The sequence below is a fragment of the Sardina pilchardus genome, chromosome 13 (assembly GCF_963854185.1).
Source record: "Sardina pilchardus chromosome 13, fSarPil1.1, whole genome shotgun sequence".
NCBI lineage: Eukaryota > Metazoa > Chordata > Actinopteri > Clupeiformes > Clupeidae > Sardina > Sardina pilchardus.
Window position 1 is genome coordinate 19227391 of NC_085006.1, and position 18624 is coordinate 19246014.

The 18624-nt window shown below is 42.3% G+C and overlaps 3 protein-coding genes across 5 annotated transcripts in view; all 3 read left to right on the top strand.

The window, feature by feature from the left end:
* The window catches only part of gab2 (GRB2-associated binding protein 2), a 58870-nt gene extending 55520 nt beyond the window's left edge, over positions 1 to 3350 (top strand). For both annotated transcript variants that reach the window (XM_062552465.1, XM_062552466.1), the window contains exon 10: positions 145 to 3350. In XM_062552465.1, the coding sequence (XP_062408449.1) occupies positions 145 to 288 (144 nt within the window). In that variant the 3' untranslated portion in view covers positions 289 to 3350. The remainder of the gene's footprint in view (positions 1 to 144) is intronic.
* Positions 3351 to 3831: 481 nt separating this feature from the next.
* On the top strand, positions 3832 to 11381 carry rnf168 (ring finger protein 168). 2 transcript variants are annotated; one of them, XM_062552876.1, is made up of 7 exons: positions 3832 to 3950; positions 4563 to 4982; positions 6089 to 6159; positions 6337 to 6504; positions 7132 to 7220; positions 9813 to 9888; positions 10061 to 11381. In XM_062552876.1, exons 2-7 carry the CDS (start codon positions 4649 to 4651, stop codon positions 10934 to 10936), a joined length of 1614 nt encoding a protein of 537 aa, XP_062408860.1. In that variant the 5' UTR covers positions 3832 to 3950; positions 4563 to 4648; the 3' UTR covers positions 10937 to 11381. The 2 variants fall into 2 exon arrangements, with proteins under 2 accessions (XP_062408860.1, XP_062408859.1); XM_062552875.1 differs by lacking the exon at positions 3832 to 3950 and adding an exon at positions 4107 to 4224.
* A 3058-nt stretch (positions 11382 to 14439) lies between these two features.
* On the top strand, positions 14440 to 18403 carry LOC134099925 (transmembrane 4 L6 family member 5). Its single transcript, XM_062552959.1, has 6 exons — positions 14440 to 14488; positions 15060 to 15296; positions 15908 to 15976; positions 16262 to 16416; positions 17394 to 17598; positions 17899 to 18403. Exons 2-6 carry the CDS (start codon positions 15120 to 15122, stop codon positions 17911 to 17913), a joined length of 621 nt encoding a protein of 206 aa, XP_062408943.1. The 5' UTR covers positions 14440 to 14488; positions 15060 to 15119; the 3' UTR covers positions 17914 to 18403.
* The last annotated feature ends 221 nt before the right edge of the window (positions 18404 to 18624 follow it).

Here is an 18624-nt window from a genome sequence, read left to right on the forward strand (position 1 = left end):
TCCCATATACTGTCAGATTACAGATTAATTGAGGTCAGTCTTATGGCCAGTGATATTTCTAAGGTCTTATTTCTCCATAAGAAATGAGCCCAAATGTAATCGTCATATTCATTAGTGCCTTTTCTGTTCTATTTCTCCTCCCAGCCCTCTACCTCCTCTGTCACATCCGATGAGAAGGTGGACTACGTCCAGGTGGACAAAGAGAAGACCCAGGCACTCCAGAACACCATGCAGGAGTGGACAGACGTCCGGCAGTCCACAGAACCGACCAAAGGGGTCAAGTCCTGACAGTAGCCCTGCGTGCGAGCCCCACCTGCAGAGCCGCGGGATACAGCATGCCTTCCCTCCACACCACTCCTCCTCCTCCTCCTCCTCGTTCTCCTCCTCCTCCTCCAACTCCGACACCATTTCGCAAAACACTGTTGCTGGGACAGCAGGATCCATGTGAGAGAGAAGAAAGAGAGAGGAGAAGCTGGAGAAATGAAGACTTCCAGAGGGGTTGATGTTGACCCATAAACTGACTAGACTAAAAGCCATAGCTAACACTTTGATGTTTTCTTCTTCCTCTGCCCCCCTCTTCCTCATCTTCTCGTTTCGTGTGGTTGGACACACTTTTGCAAAAGGCCTCAGCACTAGAGGTCTGACAGCGAGGCGAGGGACTGTGAACAGTGAATGATGGACCTGTGCAAACGACCCTCATCCCTTTTGGCCTGTCAAGAACTGAGTTTGCCCTCAGCTTCCATGAGCATTTCTAAAAGCAAAGAACCACTCTGCAAACACAGCACACACTCAATGCCCCAGCCTCCGCCGAGGAAAGCAACACATCACACGTGCATTGGAGATATATATATATATATATATATATATATATATATATATTTGTTCTACAGCATCAATAATAATGACAGAAGCTTAGGTCAGCACATCATATAGAGACCTCCTCTTTCCTGTGTCAAGAGGGGGTTTATATTGATGGTGTGCCAGTCAAATCGCATTGCCATTTGACAGAGCACATTGATCTGAAAAGGCTCGAGAGGCGAGTGTAATTACTTTTGTCCCTGTTTTATTGAACATGTGACTCAGCAAGAATGCCAAGATACATTCATGTTTTGGTTTAAAGAACACTCGTCTATCGGGTTTTTTCTCCTCAGTCATCCACTGTAGCTGAGCTTTGTAAAGCCTGGGCAAGAAGCGTGTCTCACCCCAAGGGCTCCCGTTTTAGTTATCCACCGCCTTAGTTTACCCTAGCAACAGACAAAGTAAACAACAACTCCAGCCCTAAGGCGGAGTCGCTCAGTTTGAAGCTTCAACAATAATTCAGAATGGCTGATGCTTCTCCGAAATCGACCTCTTATTCATACAATATCTGTACAGCTAGACTCAGTCTACATCTTGAGCTTAGTTTAAGACCTTTATGTCTGTGACAGCGCAAGATGTGAACACACAATGGTTTGTAGGTTGAAATTGTGCCATTCCTGTATGTCAATCAATTCAGTGACCTGTTTGTCAACATCTCACCTCCCAGTTTGTTTGGAGCAGGTGGATTTCTGGTTAAATGATGTCATGCAGACAAACCAACTAATGCCTATCTAATCTCCTACAGTGAACAGCTCGACCATCTGGCTCACAGTGCCATCCCCACAGTATACAGTATAAACCGTGTATAATGGCAAGCATGCAGAGTCCCACCAGGAAATGCATCCAGCATGAGTGTGCCATTGCTCTCCTCTCGTGAAGCCATGTAGATATAGTCTGAATAAATCTGTGGCAAAATGGCTGTTATAACATGTGATATATTCACTGTAAAATTGCAATTTGTTTTACAGGAGTCACGGGTATATGCATTCCTTCTTATTATTTCAATTTTTTGTTGTTTTTTTTTCTCAACATTCTGTCAGCCTGGAGTGATTGGTGAGCTATATGGGTCCATGTGGATAAACACAGCCAGCCGCTAAGACTTAGAGATGTTTTGTCCACTGGAAATCGTTTCATGTGCCTTGCAGTGCATTTATAAACATCATTGCCACTGCTACAGACACCAGAAAATGGCAAATTAATGAAACAGACGTACTTCCTTAAACCTCTGGCCCTCCCTGAAGTACAAGGCCAGCCTACCTGGATTTCTGTTTACTACACAATGTGATTACTGTGACTACAGCTGGTCATTCAGATGATGCAAATAGGTCATAGAGCTGAAATTGGGAAGGTGAGGTGTGAAATATGACATTACTTCTAGAAGTTAAAACTCAAATGTCCTTCCGTAGACTTTCAGATGCCAACTTCTTTTGGGGCTGTGTCATAGCCTTCCAGAGCTTCAGTCCGTGTTGTTCAAACTATTGATACTTACTAAGACTATTGATTGCAATCAATTTCTGAATTGTAGGAATGTTGAAAATCTTGAAAACCAGGGAAATACAATCCAATATGTTATGGTAATAACAGTGATCGTCTTAACTCAGTTAATTCAGTGTAATTACTAGCAAAGTTGACTCAAATAGATTTTAATTTCAATCAGATCCAGTAGATGAGAGTGGACTCAAACCTCCAAATGGCTTATCATTATCCAGTCAGCATGACAGTCGAGTCGGTAGAGGAATCAATTGTTTTGAAGTTTAGCAACATATTGTGAGACAGTCAATGAATATGTGTGAGCTATGGAGAACCTCTGCTGAGCCGAGTAGAAACATCTATCATCTCCAGGATTGATCAGTTGGGCGTTTTCAGAGAGTTCACCATCATTATTGGTTCTATGCCTAGCTCCCAGAATACAGAATATGTAGTAGAATTGCACTGATAGACCTTTACAGACTGTAATTTATGAAAAACAGTGAGCGTGACTTAAGTATTTTACTTAATATCCACTCTAAGAATACATTGGTATGTAATTTGTTGTTTCGAGAGAGTTCTTGTAAGTGAATGAATTGTGTATGTGTTGTGTTAGGATATATTGTATGATATAGTGTGTTGAGACTGGCTGTCTTGGCAAGATTTTAAGAAAAGAATCTGTTGCAAGCCTTTTATTGAATTGACTTTTAAGCAGTGTACATTTTTACCTGTTCTATTGCTACTACTGTAAAGCATTTCTATCCAACTGTGGATTGCTTGTGAATTAATTTATTAATTTATGATGTGTTTTGCCGTTTTCAAAAGTTTTGGAAAAAAAACAAACAACAAAATGTGGCTCTACTAACATCAATTTATGCTATGTGTCTTCTTTTTTCTTGTTGTTGTTGTGAAGCAATATGCCAAACAATGCCAGTATAATGGTATAATGTGGTACCTTTGGGATACACATTTTGTTATTCTAGTATAATAGATTCAAAATGTGGACAAAAATAAAATAAAAACAAAAACAGCCATGTAAAGAGTGTGTGGACTTTCAATTATTTCCGCATGTGTCTGATACTGTTTTCTTTTAAAGCACTTGCATCTTTTGTGCATAGGCTATTGTTTGTAGATTTCACAAATTAGCCATAAAATGCAACATTACCAGGTTGATCAACATAGCTTTGGTTATTCTAAATGTATTTGTATTTTAATTTTATGTAGGCACGTAGGATGTGCTACACACAAATTGAACAGCATTGTAGGCTACATCAAAACATTAAACAACTGTAAATCACTAGTCTCTGCCAGACATCACTTGTGTGATAAACACAGATTTTAGACAAACAACTCAAACTCAAAATATACGTAAGCGTTGTATATTGTGTTACAAAGATACATGAACATATCCACTCCAGTTGCTTCCATTAATTCACCACTACTTACCTTATCATAAACCTGATACATTCTTTACTGTCTATGGATACATTTTCATGTCATTCTGACCCGGAAGTGAAATATCGGACGCGGGCATTCTCCGACGCGGGCTTCTCCACAGTGAAAACATGAAGAGCATTAATTGAGCTGTTGTTTACCCGGGAATTTTCCCTGTGGTTCATGAGAAGGTATGTAATGTCTTCTCTGAAATTCTGTGAAATTGTTCAGTGTTGTTATGAAAGTATATCAATGTGTCCATGGGGTTGTTGCTTTAACTTTATGTTAGCCAGCAAGTTCCAAAACATGCTACCGTTAGCTGTGTTCATCGAGTAATTCTGCTTTATTGAATCGAATTAAGTCGTGAGTAGAAATATTTGTAGATTTTCCTTCATAGTTTAGTAAGAGATTGTACATTATGTAATTGTCTGGATTTTACAGGTAGGACGAAGACGTTGCCAGCAGGTAATTTGTTTAGCAAACTTGTTAACGTTAGCTAGCAGGCTATCAGGGTCCCTCTAACATTAGCCTGGATGCTTACCTAAAGCAAACCATCAGTGTTTCGTCAATTGGCCTAGCTGCTATGCCTTATTTCAGTCCCATAGTATTTTAAAATGAGTTATTTTATTTGTTAACAGAGCTGTGCGTTTCCATCATGTTCCTGGAAGCCCCTCCGTAGCTAGAAGCTAATGTTAGCTAATATTAAACACATGTTGTTGTCATGGACATGAGACGGTCAGTTGTTTGGGTTGTCAACATTTATGTTGCTGTCTCATAAACTCAAATTGTTTGTCTGTCGTCAGGTTTTCCAATGGGATAGGTAAAGAGACCGACGTGTCTTGCTGTAGCGCGTACCTTGGACTCGGACTTGACTGTAAAAAGCATAGGGATGCCGCCTGTGTCTGAAGTGGAGATTTCAGTACCAGAGGAGGGCGCTGGTGGATTATCCAGGTCAGATTGCCTTTGCCCTGTCTGCCTGGAGATCTTCTTGGAGCCAGTGACCCTTCCCTGCACTCATACCTTCTGCAAGTCCTGCTTTCTGGAAACGGTTGACAAGTCCAACATGTGCTGCCCACTTTGCCGCAAGCGTGTTTCTACCTGGGCCAGACAGAATAACAGGAAAAATACCCTGGTGAACTTGGACCTGTGGCAACGCATACAGAGCGCCTTTCCTGAGCAGTGCCAGAGAAGACTGAGTGGACAAGAGGATGACTATTCAACCAGTAGGTGGCTCAATTTTTAAGGGCTATTTTAAGTGAAACAAGACAACATATTGTTATTATGAACTTAAGTGTATGAGGATGTGGGAGGTAAGTGCTCAATCAGATGTTTTAGTAATGCCTGAAACAAAGAATGAGAATGTACAGATGGGTGTGAGTAATAAGACTGCAATGGGTCTGAGTATAGGGTCTGTCACACCAGGAACGATAACTATAAAGATAACTAACTACAACGACGAAAGCGTCCACACTGACTAACGATAAGGAAAGTCCCTCCTGGATGTGATGGCTAAAATTTGATGTATTCTGATTGCCGGTCAGCTATTTATCGTTCTCAAAATCGCTCTGAAAGTGATCCCCATGGATATCATTCTTCATGACATTATAGTTATAGTTTATGTGTGTACATTGTCATTCATATTCAGTAGAGTTCATTTTTGCCATTATTGTGAATGACCTTTAATGATCATAGGTAATGATACTGTGGTAAAAATACAGTATTAATCCACAAAGAGGCAAAAAGTACGCAGGCAGGCCGACCGTACGATAAACAGCTTTATTCACGGTGTCAGAGACAGGTTGCAAACACACGTATCCTAGGCAAGCATGAGAGAAACAAAGTCTTACCCTTATTTATCAGACTATTTAGGGATTACATGAGATGACATGAAAAAGCTGTCATTACTAACCAGAAAAAGAAACTACTATCACTCCAGACTCCCCAAGAAGGTTGACCTCAGAGGTCATGGTCAAGGGGGTCGCTTCCAGAGTCCTAAGGGAGGGTGGCCTCAAAGATCAGGGACAAGAGAAACACAAAATAACTAAGATACTCCTTTTAACATCTATTTTTATGCTGTCAGAGTCCCAGGCAGACATTAAACAAACTGAAATATTGTTTCATTACTGGAAATTTCCCCACAATACTGTTCTTTCTATATTACATCTAATACATATTTGTAGTTATGTCATTTTTCTCTGCCACTATCTTAAGGTTTACCTCATTTTGTGTGTTCAACTGATGCACGGGTGACTTGAGTTGCAGGCAGCTGCCCTTTATTTGACTTGTCTTGACTCTTCTCTCTTCCCTCTGACTCTCTCGTTGCCCACAGTACTGGTAGCAACACCCAAAGTGTGCCAACCTGGAGAACTGCGAAGGGAGTACGAAGACGAGGTCAGCAAGGTAAGCGATTTTATGCTCAAGAAATGACCCGTGATCAAAAGTTACGCGCAGAGTGGATCATTTTCACATGACATGCCAACACACACCCTTTTTGAGGGGAGAGACTAGAAGCATGCCTTGGGGGGTTACACTTACAGTGCTGGCTGAGATTTTGAGATGTGCACTTTGTGTCCCCAGGTGGAGAAGGAGAAGCGAGCCCTGGAGGAGGCCGAGCGGAGGGCCAGTGAGGAGTACATCCAGCGCCTGCTGGCCGAGGACGAGCAGCGGCTGGCCGAGGAGAGGACGAGGCAAGAGGAGAACCAGCAGAAGGACGAGTGGCTAGCCAGACAGATCAGTCAGGAGCTGGTGAGCCTCAACTCATCCCACAGCTCTTAGTGGACACCTGGTACACTACGTGAACATGGCAGTTGTAGCGCTTAAGTTTTAAATGACACCTGCCTCAGAGCAGATATAGGCAGAGCATCTGTCCTAGTGTATTGAAAATCAATAAAGTATTGGCAAATGAAATATTGCTATATGTGATATTATCAATATTTTCTTACACCTCTAATCCATAGCAGTACACTCAGGCCTTGAAGCTCACTTAATTATTCATATGGTTGCACTGCCAGATATGCATAAGAGGGTGCTGACCCTAGTTGTATATATCTGTTAAAATGGCCCTATGGACTTGTAAAATAGACCAATGATTTATAACCTCTATGTTAACAGAGAACAAGGTAAAAGCAGCAGGAACATGGCAGTAGCAGAGAGTTTGTTTTCAGTTCTGTAAAATGCTATTTATGTTGGTTAAGGTGTAGCGTGTATTATCAACTTTGTCATCTGTGAAATATGGTGTTTTCCAAAATGATGTATACAATACTGGTAGCAGTACGAGATCTTGCTCTTTTTTTAGGGTGCTGCCAATTAATGTTATTGGACTGAATTTCAGATTAATGATGGTTGTTCTTTTGTATTTTTTTGTCTTGGTAGAACTCTGACACAAACTCTCAGGTGAACTCTCGACCTATTGAGATTTCCCCACCACAGAAGAAGAAACCTTCAGCCGGAGACATACAGAAGTGAGTATACGAACATGGACAGCTGTTCACTTTTACTCCTTTCAGAATTGTGAAAAAAGCCTCCGTACATATCCGTACACGTTGCTGCCTATTTGGCAGTGCAGAAGTGTGTGACTCTCGGAAACTGAACAATTTGCTAAGCACTTTTGTCAAAGGACTTGAGCGAGCATGTCATGTTTTAAACTGATAGAACTGGAAGGGTTCTGCGTAATGCTGCGTAATGAAGTATTTCTGCTGCTCATCGCAAAATATGCCAGAGGATTTCTACATTTAATCATTTAATTTGGCAATACAATTGATTTCAAGGAATTTGCCTGACTCAAGGAATTTCAAGGAACTGTCTGATTCAGCAGATTTTATTTTCAGTTTCAGAATGATTATCACTCTGATCATTCGATGTCAGTCATTTAATATCAGTCTAGCTGCTTTCCCAGGTTGGTGCAGAACGGACTAGTATGGTCATAGATTTCAGATGTCATTATACATTTATGATAATGATCATATGGAGAGAGGGGACCTCACATGTTGTGGGTTGCAGCTTGTGTAGTCCTCAAACTCTGAAGTAAAACTGTTTCACTTCAAGTTTAGTTGTGCGACGGGGACTTCCGAGGTAGTGCCTGGTCATTGAAAATTCATGAACTGGGATGTCTATGTATGGCTCTCATGAGGTCACCGTCCTCTCATTCCCCGACAGCCGAAGCGCTATGGTCAACCACTGAGCATGTCATTGGTGGTACCATACACATGACCTGATATAAAACTGCCCACTTCCGTATCTCGCATAATACTCACTATGTAAGGTGACCGTATGAAAATCAAGGACCAGTGATGTAATGGGCATTTGCCAACCACAACCCCCAGAGACTGTGAGTTTGGCCTGATCACAACCGTATGCGCTCACCCTGACCCGTGGGGTTGTGGTTCTGTGAATCATCTGTGATTCCTATTTTTTTTTAAAAAGACCACCGAACAACTCCACACTCCAAAAAATGGCTTATCTAACCAAGTGTTATTAATGTTTATTTATTTACTTATTTGAATTTTATTACTTAAGTATTTTAAGCTCTTTTTTTACAATGTATTCAGGGAGCAGGCAGCTGGTGGATAGGGAGGAGTTTGTTGTATGTGACATAAAAACGTTTAGCTTAGAAACTGCACAACACCGCTTAGAGCACCCAAAAGAAAAAGAAATTGCCATGTCCTGATGAAGGGCAATATGGCCATAACACGTAGGCCCATGTGCTTTTAAATCCAGTGCTTGCCATGTTATATTTAAGGCTTTTTATACATTTTCTAAATCTCTGAGTGCCTCTGCAACTTCATTTTTCTTTTGGATTCTCATTTCACCAGTAGCAGAAGAGCACCTGTACAAATCTGAAGACTCCGGAGTGCCCTCAGCCCCTTTTTGTCTTCTCAATCGCTTAGAGCACATTTAAGCAAATTCTGGCTGCTAACGTGTTAAGGCGCCTTCAAATAAGTCAAACCCTTATTAAATTAAGTCAAAATTATCTGACAAGAGTGCAAGGTCTTTATATTGAAAACAAAACCAATTAGAATCTTAATATAAGATTAATAACTCTTGGTTAGATTTAGTTTTTTGCTGTGCAAGTGAACAGCTAGGGTTCCTGCAAAAAACAAAAGAACCACATAACTCCAATACTTAAGTCATTACACTGGCTTCAAGTAAGTCACAGAATTTACTTTAAAGATGGCATAGACTGGGAATCTGTTTTTGCAACAGAGTTTGGTCAGTCGTTTCTTCCTTCATGTACAAAACTTGAAAACCATCTGAACAAAAATGAAAACAAAACAACAAGCGAGTCGGAACATAGACTGACTGACGCAAGCCATCCCTCTGATCCACAGCCCTATGCGACTCAGATGATTCACAGAACCACAATCCCACTGGTCAGGGTGGGTTTGTGGTTCGGTGAATCATCTGAGTCCATTGCATAGTCTGTGATCATTCTTGTGGTCACTTTCTGTTTGGCACTATGGGTGAGTGACTGTCAGCAGTGTCAAACCTGCCGTGAGATGACACTTAATAATGCTAGTAAGACTCGATACTGCGGCTGTGACAATTAATTGATTAGTTGTAAACTACTAAATGAATCGACGTGTTTTTAAGGAAAATTCCTCAAACTTCTTTGATTGTGGCTTCAAAATCTTGAACATGTTCTGCTTTACTTAATATTCTATAGTGGTAAAACAAGGCACGTCAGGACATAATCTTGGGCTTTGGAAAACCCTGAGCGACATGAAAATATAATTGGATAATTAGACTATAAATGGAAATAATTGAAAGGATGACCTCAAAAGCACTTTTTATCAGTTGCGTGTGCGCGTGTGCGTGCGCATTGTTCTTATTCTTCCATTTCCCTTTTTGAAATTTGTGAAATGTGATTGCCATACCCTCTTGTTGGTGACATCATGGTTACGTTTACCAGAATCAAACAGATGTTCACAGAACAGATTCATGGAAGGAAGCTTGTTGTGCAGTTGAACTTTTGGTTTGGTTTTGTTTCATTTTCATTTTCAAATGGTTCACTTGGTTTTTAAGTAAAAGAAAAAATTCTGTTTTATGTTCACCAGGTTTTTTGGTCCGATCCGAAACAAAAATGATAATGCTTCCGATTCCAGTCCAACCTCAAGCATGTTGGCGAACAAGGTGAATCTTTGTCTTTCTGTTCGCAACATGACTGTGTGCTAAACATGATTTTTTATCAATTTAGTGTGATCTTCTACTGTGTGAAGTGTGAAGTAATACAGTCTGGTAACAGAAATATGTGAAAATGTCAGAGAGCCTCCTCAACCTAACCCTAAACCACTGTCCCTCTCAGGAGAACATCCGGAACCTCGGACTGTCCATGCTGTCCCCTCAGCAGAGCGGTTCCTTGGTTCCTCGTCACTCCCTGCCCACTCTGGACTACTACGGCCCGTCAGCCCACAGCAGCAGCAGCAGCAGCGGCTATTTCCCCGACCACCTCTCCTCTTCGCCCTGCTCCCCTTCCTCCATCTCTTCCTCGTTCTCGTCCTCCAACGACTTTGAGGTCCTGGACGTCACGAGCCCCGAAAGGAGCGCCTCGTCGTCGGCCTCGGCCAAGAGGAAGAGCCGGGCGACGGAGGAGGAGGCGGTGGACGGCGAAGGGGGCGCAGCGGCGGCGTTGACCCCCAAGCGACCCCGCGCGGCCCCCTCGATGGCGGCGGCGGCGGTCCCAGGGCCCAGCCTGCGGCAGCAGCTGTCGCGGCAGGAGGAGGAGCTGCAGGAGCGCCGGCGGCAGGAGGAGGAGGACCGGCAGCTGGCCCTGCGGCTGCAGCGCGAGATGGACCGCGAGGAGCGCAGCCGCGCCACCGACCGCAGCAAGAGCTCCGACGACCCGTACGCGCTGCGCCAGAAGACCCCGCGACGCTCCGCTGCCGCAGGGAGAGCCGGGGACAACGACGACGCCGAAGACGCCACACCACTGACGCCCAACGTCACCCGCTCCTCGTCAAAGGTCCAGCCGGCAGGAAGTCAGAGGCGAGCCCAGGCCGACCGGGGCAAGACGCCCAAGAGAAGGCAGTCTGCACCTCCTGCCACCGCTGCTGGGAGCTCGTCTGCCAACTCTGCTACCACCGCCACCCCCACAGCTGCTGCTAACTCTGCCGCCACCCCGCTGAAGAAGAGCAGCAAGCAGATCACCATCACAGACTTGTTTAACTGCATGGGCAGATGAGCGGTGTTGCATGTTGGGTGGCGTGCTGTGGTATGCTGTGCCTATAGAACAAAAAAAAACAAAAAAAACATGCACTCACAGGTCCATATCTGCATTTCTCTCGCTCGTTCTTCGGAATGCTCTTGTTCTGGAACTTTCTCTCAGCCTATGATGGATACGGCCTTACCAGACTGAAAGCGCTCCTGCTGCTAACTTTTTAACTTTTGCTCTCGCTCTCTCTCTCTTTTGGTTATTTTTTTATGTCATTAAATCACCCCTTCCCCTTCTTACTGAAGTGGAATGGTTGACATAGTTCATGATCATTTACACAGTGTAGAACGTTTGCCTGCTCTAGCAAAGGTTTCTTTTTTGTTTTGTTTCCTTTAGTAGAAATAGATGCCATCATATACTACAATGTTTATTTTTGATTACAAATGAAAAAAATAAAAGATGAAGCTAAACTAAATCTTCAACGTGTGTGTGTGTGTGTGTGTGTGTGTGTGTGTGTGTGTGTGTTGCAGAAAGAATCGCCTTCCCTGACCCTTTCATGTCCTCTGTTGACATTGCTTAAAATTAGATTCTCAGGAGGAAAAAAGGATGGAGTGATGTAGATCACAAATCCCGTCCCAAAATGACTTGATTTATTTTGGGCGCATTCTTCCCCTTCACAGGTGTCTGAGCGGGGGAGAAAAATAAATACATAAACAAACCCAACTCCTGTGCCGAGTTCCTCTCTGCCTTCCACAGCCATATAAGGGTAGCTGGCGCTCTTTGAACAGCCCCAACTTCCTGAATTTGGGGGAAGGCCGTCCCTTGGCGCGTGCTACGTGAGTAAGACCCCCCTTGCACCACGAGACTACAGCACTGACCCGTATTCTGTCTGACTCTTAGTCTTAGCCCAGGCATCCAGCCACTGCACCTTCCTCTTGTGCATCTAAATCTTCACTCTTTATCACTGTCTCCAGACTCTCCACAGCGCCATTGGCTGCCAGCGAACACGGGCCACTCAGTTTAATGCCGTTCTGCAGAGTGACTTTACTGTAACTTAATTACTTTAAAAGAATGAATAAGAATTTGATTGCTTTGCAAAATGGAGTTGGGTCACGGGTTGACTATGCGCCTAGTATTCATTTACAATCCGAACATGCTGTTAATGTACTTTCCAACCACATTGGCATGACTTTGTAAAAAGTTATGTCTGGTTATTGATGCCCGCCTGTCATAAGTCGGAGTGGGGAGACTTCACAAGGCCTGCGGTCCTCTGTGGTCATGTCATGCTTCGTGTCTCATGCGATGGTCCTTGACAGGGAACGTGCTGTGAACCCCATTAGGTTGTGTACTCCTTACACACACGTTGAAACTGTGGCTGCTAAAAGGGAACAAAAATGTTGCAAGACCTCAGAGAAGTGGTGATTCAGAGCTGTTGAGCCATCATCATCTCACTCAGATTAGCAAAACTAGAGATATTTTCATTTTAACCGTGCAAATCATAGTGTGCCTATAAAAAGCTCATAAGGTCATTGCCATGTTACACAATGCCAATCATGCAAGAAAACGCTGCAGAGGGCTTTTGTCTCTATCAGTGTTTGTCTCAAGCTGATCAAGAGCTCAGATGTCTTCTCTGTAATCAAGAGTCTAAAAGTTACATTTACAGGATTTACGGTATTTATTGAAGCTTTCGGTTCTTGCTTGTCATGCAGACTTGACTTTTGTGTGCATTTGTGGTCTTTGTGGGATGTAGCTTGTGCAGCACAAGTCAACATGAGTTTAGTCAGTCAGTTTGTTGGTTAGCCAGTATCACACATGCATGTCTTTGTGTAAGCCCACTGTAAACAAAAAAAAAATATATATATAATATACACATACACATACTTAATAGACATCAAACATGATGTCCAAATATGTTTGCATATGAATCATCAGACATCATTGCCTTAAAGCAACACTAAAGAACGTTTCTTCGCACCCACGCTATTTGTTTATTATCTAGCTAATAACAATGTCCACAGACAAGAAAGAGTATGTTGCATGATTTCATGAAAGTATAATGTATTGTGACATCAAAGCAAGTTCCATCGAACTAACAGATCTGCTACCCAATCTGGTAAACTTACATAGTGTGGTTATAGCAAATATGAGGGGTTGCGAAGCGAATACAGAAGTGCCATTCACCCTGTTGCGAGTTGATGAACCACTGAAATGATTTTGGAAAAATATAATTTTAAGGAACAAAAAACTCTCTAGTGTTGCTCTAAGATGCACCACCATAGTAAAGTTGGTTTGTCTTTCAACATCAATTGATCATATAGAAATGAAAACAACAGTGCAGGATGGAGACTACTTTCTGCCGTTTTTCCTTTTGTTGTTTTTATTTTCTAGCATTTTTAGATGTAAATCCATTATGCTCCCTGACCAGTTGTCCTCATGACCTCAAACTAACTGAGTAACACAGACACTATGTGTCACATACAGTAGGCCACTAAGCTCAAACTGTGTAACATAGACACTATGTGCCACATACAGTAGGCCACAAAAGCTCAAACTAACTGTGTAACACAAATACGAATATCCCACAGTAGGCAACTAATCTTTGTTTTTAAATATACCTTCTGCATGATTTTTTAGAAATTCTTTTACAGCAAAAGTTTTCACAACACATTACCACAAAATACCAATTAACACGAGAGGAAGCTTTCATTAGTTCCAATGGCGCTGTTGGTGGTTCTACATGCCTTCTAGCTCACTAGACTTAGAACAACTACTTACTGTTGTGTTAACTGGTCGAGTATGATGTAATACCAGTTATTTGATTGTTCTGTAATAAACATTTACCTACATCTGAGGCACTACACACCTTGCTTCTTTCTGTGATTTTAGAAAAGCAGCATATGACTGTGCCAACTCTTTACCTGGTACAGATGGTTGTCTATATACTGTAGTAGATGGTAAAAAGAGGTTCTGTTCATTTCCCAAGGTGACTCAGGCAGTGACCTTCCTCCATGTTGGTCTTTTCTGTCTCTGAATCAGCCCTCCTTCCCACGCACAGAGGCCCACGCACACCCTCAGTCCAACACATTTGCCCAAAATAAAACACATTGATCCATGGGTCCAACATCTACCATGGCACGCACCGTAAACCCAGCAGGTAAAAAGCCCAATACTCCAGTTTTGGATTTGGAGGGAATCTGCCAATTCATCATCACAGAATTTAAGTTTTTCAAGTCACACTGATATTCAGCATAGTGAGTTTCAATAGGTCTTTGTGTAAATCTGGTAGACTTGTTTCTCAGAAATTGTTGATGTGGGTTCAAATCAGCTGTTATTTTGTGTATATGTGGTTGGGTTTATTGTGTGTGTGTCTGTGCGTGTGCATGGGCGTGTGTGTTGGGGTGACTGGAGGGGTGTTACTATTTGAAACCATATATATAACCGATGGCTAATGGAGCTTCCTCATGAAGCTTGAGTAAGGATAAAGAGCAGAACTCATCTCCTTCCCCTCTTAGCTCGAGACACTCGCTCACTCTTCTGCGTCCACCAGAACTGCTGAGGGCTTTGGGGCAAACCTTCTCTCAGGTATTAAGCGTTCCATTCCTTCACATTCGATTCAGGTCCTGCAGGATTTGATGTGTGTTGTGCTTAACGTGTCGTTGATACTTAAAATATTGCGACTTGGAAGACCAATTGAATGTTTAACACTCTGTAAAGTGCCATGAGACATGTGTAGTGTTTTAGCGCTCTATAAGTGAAATTAAACTGAATTGAAATTAATTGGAAGAACTAATTGAATGTAGCCCATGCCTGTTAACTTTTACAATAGGCTACCTGTTGTACGGTTGTGTAATAAATACATTATTATAAGTACTTTAACTCTTGTGTGTAGCTACTACAATGTGGCATTACATTGACATAAATAAGTATTTCAGGACTTGGATTCATTATTTCAAGTACAATAGATGTTTGAGATAGCACCCTGAATTTCTGTTTCTATTCTTTGTGATGTGGTGTGATTGTTTACAATTTCTATATCTTCTGCAAATTGTCATGAGCAGCTGTGTGATGCATTTCAATAAATAATGTTTCTGACATAATCAGCAGAATTTTTAATAATATTCTAATATCTTTCTATTTCTCTCCCTCCCAACAGGTAGTGAAATACTGGACACTTACTCAGGCCTACTTGGTGCGTTTCTGGTTGGTGATAAAGATGTGTGTTTCTCAATGCTCAAAGTGTGTGGGCTATACTCTGGTCCCCTTGGCAATCATCTGCATGTTGGCCAACGCACTGCTGCTCTTCCCTGACTTCCAGACAAAGTACCTGCTAGACGGCCATATAACCTCTGAGGCCCGGATGTCATCGGGGATATGGGCTTCAGGAGTCCTGGTGAGGATGCTTTTTGTTTTATAAGAGAGAGAGAGAGACAGACAGACAGAGAGAGAGTGGGAGAGAGAGAGAGAGCGAGTGAGTGAGAAAATAAGAGCGGGTATTTATGTTTGTATGTGTGTGTGTGTGTACTATACGTGTATGGGATGGGGCAAAACATACTGGACATTTACTCCAAATATCAACATCATTATGAAGGTGTGACTACAACTCTCCCCAAAGTGCAACCCGCTTTGTGTCTCATCGCATTTCCCCTTAGTCCCATTAGTGACCATAAATGGGGAACTGTGCGGTGATTGGCTGTGTACAGGACCACTTGATGTGTTTGTCTTTTTATTCATTTTGTTTTCTACCATTGCAGTCATGGTTGATTAATTATTGCATTTTTATATGTGAGGAGGAGTAAGACCATCGAGATGTTTGATTTGAGTGTTTTTTGTGTGGTCTTGAAGTTAGGCTTGGATCTCTGTCTGGCATTTTGTGAAGGCGGTATGTTCCTCAAGCTGCTTAGCTCTTTGTTTATAAATACCATGATGCCTGTGTGGAGATTGTGCTGTGTGTGTGTGTGTGTGTGTGTGTGTGTGTACTGAATTCTCTCCTCTTCTCCGCAGGTCCTTGTGGCTGCTCGAGTGTTTGTTTCCAGTGCAAGCAAGAAGGGCTGCTGTGGGTTCAGAGCAGCGGTGAGACATCTTTTGCTGTTGCTCATGCTTTGGCAATTACCTAAGACAAAAACACTTATTTATTTATTAATGAACAGATACTGTGTCCACAAATGGTATAGTTTATATGGAAGCATATACCTTAGAATATTTTATCTTCACTTGAACCCTTTCAATATCTCCAATGCTCTTACTGTACTTTAATTCTACAGGTTAGGTTTTGATTCATATCTACAGGGGTCTGATCTATTTGTCCCAGTTGCCATCCCAGGCCTGTCACTCATCATTCTCTTCACTCTGTTGCAGATGATGTGTCAAGTGGGTTACACCTGTGTGGCCCTCGCTGCTGCTGGCTTCTGCTTACTGACCTGTGGGAAGGGCCTACTTATGGGGCCCCACTGCCTGTACAACGGCACCCACGGGCCAGAGTGGGGAACGCCACTCAGGCCGACGAGCATCAGGTGAGACAATGGCAGACAATATCAAGTGTAACCCCATGCTGTCCATACTGTAGATCTTAAAAAAAAAGTCCAATAATATCCGACCAGGTCCCTATATCAATTCTTATCACTGTGGTTCCTACTGAAAGTTTATGCCTAAAAACATCTAAAAGAAAATAGATTCCAAGGCGACAATTAACTGACTTGCCGCTTGGTTCCATCCATGTGTAGTTGTTTATTTCAGATATAGACAGGAGAAGTATTACAGTATATCCCTTGTACTGTAGATTGGGGATTTCCCATAGTGGCTAATCAACAACCCAGCCTATTTATCATTACACAATGACGCAGGACGCAACGTCAATGCACAGTTGGTTGACGGCAGACACAAACATGCTACATGTTGTACCCAGGATCCGTAAAGGTCCTCCTTCACATAATGTGCTGCCTGCTAAACCAAACCACCAACAGAGCAACCTTTCTGTTGCAAAACAGCATCTTCAACAGAGCAGCCTTCGTAAGCACTTCACAGGCACCGACGATTACCAACAAATTCTTCAGTCAATCCTCTTAGTTTTTATGGCCGATTATGATTCAGTCAGCAACATCACCACACAAAATGCAAGCTGCCACTGTGTGCACCCACATTCTTTAGTCCTCTGTGTTGCTGCCGCCATTTATGATCTGATCAGCAACTAGCCAAAAACCCAATGCCTGATAGCAACAACTACCACTTTAGAAACACAGTGACTGTCAATTCAGAATACAAGTAGTCCAGAATCTAACAAAAGCGTTGTGACTGACCTTGCAGCAGAGGGGCAGCTACATCTGTCATTATCTCAGTCGCGTGACTGTTGCATCAGCCCTTTGAAATGGCGATGGGTAGCCCAGTTCCTTTTTTCAGTGGTTTGAAGTCCATGTGAGTGTCTGTTTCTGACAGTGTCTATGTGTGTCTGTCTGTGTCTGTGTCTGTGTGTGTGTGTGTGCGTGTGTCACAGTGCCCCACGCAGTGAAGGACTGTACATCTCTCAGCCGGACCGCTGGGCCTCCACCTGCATAGAGCCGCGCAGAGTGGTGCTGTGGAATGTGACCCTCTTCATCGTTGTCATGGCGGCCAGCGGGATCCAGGTGCTCCTGTGCGCCGTCAACATAATCAACTCTCTACTGGGCGTTGTCTGTGGCCCCAGCTTTGGCATAAACAAGGTAACATAAGCAAATGCGTTGTTTGTTTTGTCTGCTCTTCTGTGTGTGTGTGTGTGTGTGTGTGTGTGTGTGTGTGGAATGTGCAGCTGGAATGTGAATGTGCAGCTGGTGTGCAAATTTGTAAACATGGGAATGCATATCAATATATCAATATAAGAATGTGATGAATCATTTCAAACCACATTTTTACAATTATTTTTTTAGTATTTTTTTTACTATTACAGTTATTCTTTCTGTGTTTCATGGACTGGTGAATAACAATCATTGAATGGTGAATAATCAACCATGTTCCTCTCTTAGGTTACACCAGCCTGAGGAGATCACTTGAGCTCTGAGAGGAACCATTCCCATAGAGTGATGTCATATCCTCCCACTCCAGAGAATATTGGGTATCATCTCATGACTGTGATTCACTTTATTTGGAGCTTCAGATTGCAGACTCAGTCTAGCACATTTGTGTCTTGGCATCTGGAATCTTCCTTAGATAAGCTTTTGGAGTGTATGAAAGAGTATATAGTTTAATATATATAGTATGACAGAAAACGGTTTAGTGGCTTAAAGATAAATGTTTTAATAATATTTAATCAGCAGTGTTTTTGGTGGTCACTGCCATGAATGTACTCTAAAGTTGTATGAATGCCATTTCTTACTGTACGACTGTAATATGTGAACATGTGATATCTTAATCAGGTTGGTCTTTTGCACTTTGCACTTTATGATGTATATTGTATTTAATGTATTTTTGTCATATTTACAATTGTATATTTGTGCCTGTAGAGTTTTGGAAGCTGAGTGAACTTTTACTCGTGAGCTACCTATCAAATAATAAATGCTTTTTCAGTTCATCATTGATATGTAATCTTTATGTAATATCATTCTCTTATTTTAACCATACATAAGATTGTGCTGTGAGAAAACAAACAAACAAACAAACAAACACACCATGGTGGGTGGACAGAGCTCAGTATCGCCCCCACCTGGTGAGCACTTATCAATAAGTCAGGGCCCTAGTTTGACTCCTACTGT

What these genes read in the sequence shown, in the direction of transcription:
- LOC134099925 (XM_062552959.1), top strand. Translation starts at nt 15,120, where the DNA reads ATGTGTGTTTCTCAATGCTCAAAGTGTGTGGGCTATACTCTGGTCCCC. An exon ending in GCTGTGGGTTCAGAGCAGCG is followed by an intron (nt 15,977 to 16,261) that starts GTGAGACATCTT and finishes ACTCTGTTGCAG; the next exon opens with ATGATGTGTCAAGTGGGTTA. An exon ending in CTCAGGCCGACGAGCATCAG is followed by an intron (nt 16,417 to 17,393) that starts GTGAGACAATGG and finishes CGTGTGTCACAG; the next exon opens with TGCCCCACGCAGTGAAGGAC.
- rnf168 (XM_062552876.1), top strand. Translation starts at nt 4,649, where the DNA reads ATGCCGCCTGTGTCTGAAGTGGAGATTTCAGTACCAGAGGAGGGCGCT. An exon ending in ACGAAGACGAGGTCAGCAAG is followed by an intron (nt 6,160 to 6,336) that starts GTAAGCGATTTT and finishes TTGTGTCCCCAG; the next exon opens with GTGGAGAAGGAGAAGCGAGC. An exon ending in CAAGCATGTTGGCGAACAAG is followed by an intron (nt 9,889 to 10,060) that starts GTGAATCTTTGT and finishes TGTCCCTCTCAG; the next exon opens with GAGAACATCCGGAACCTCGG.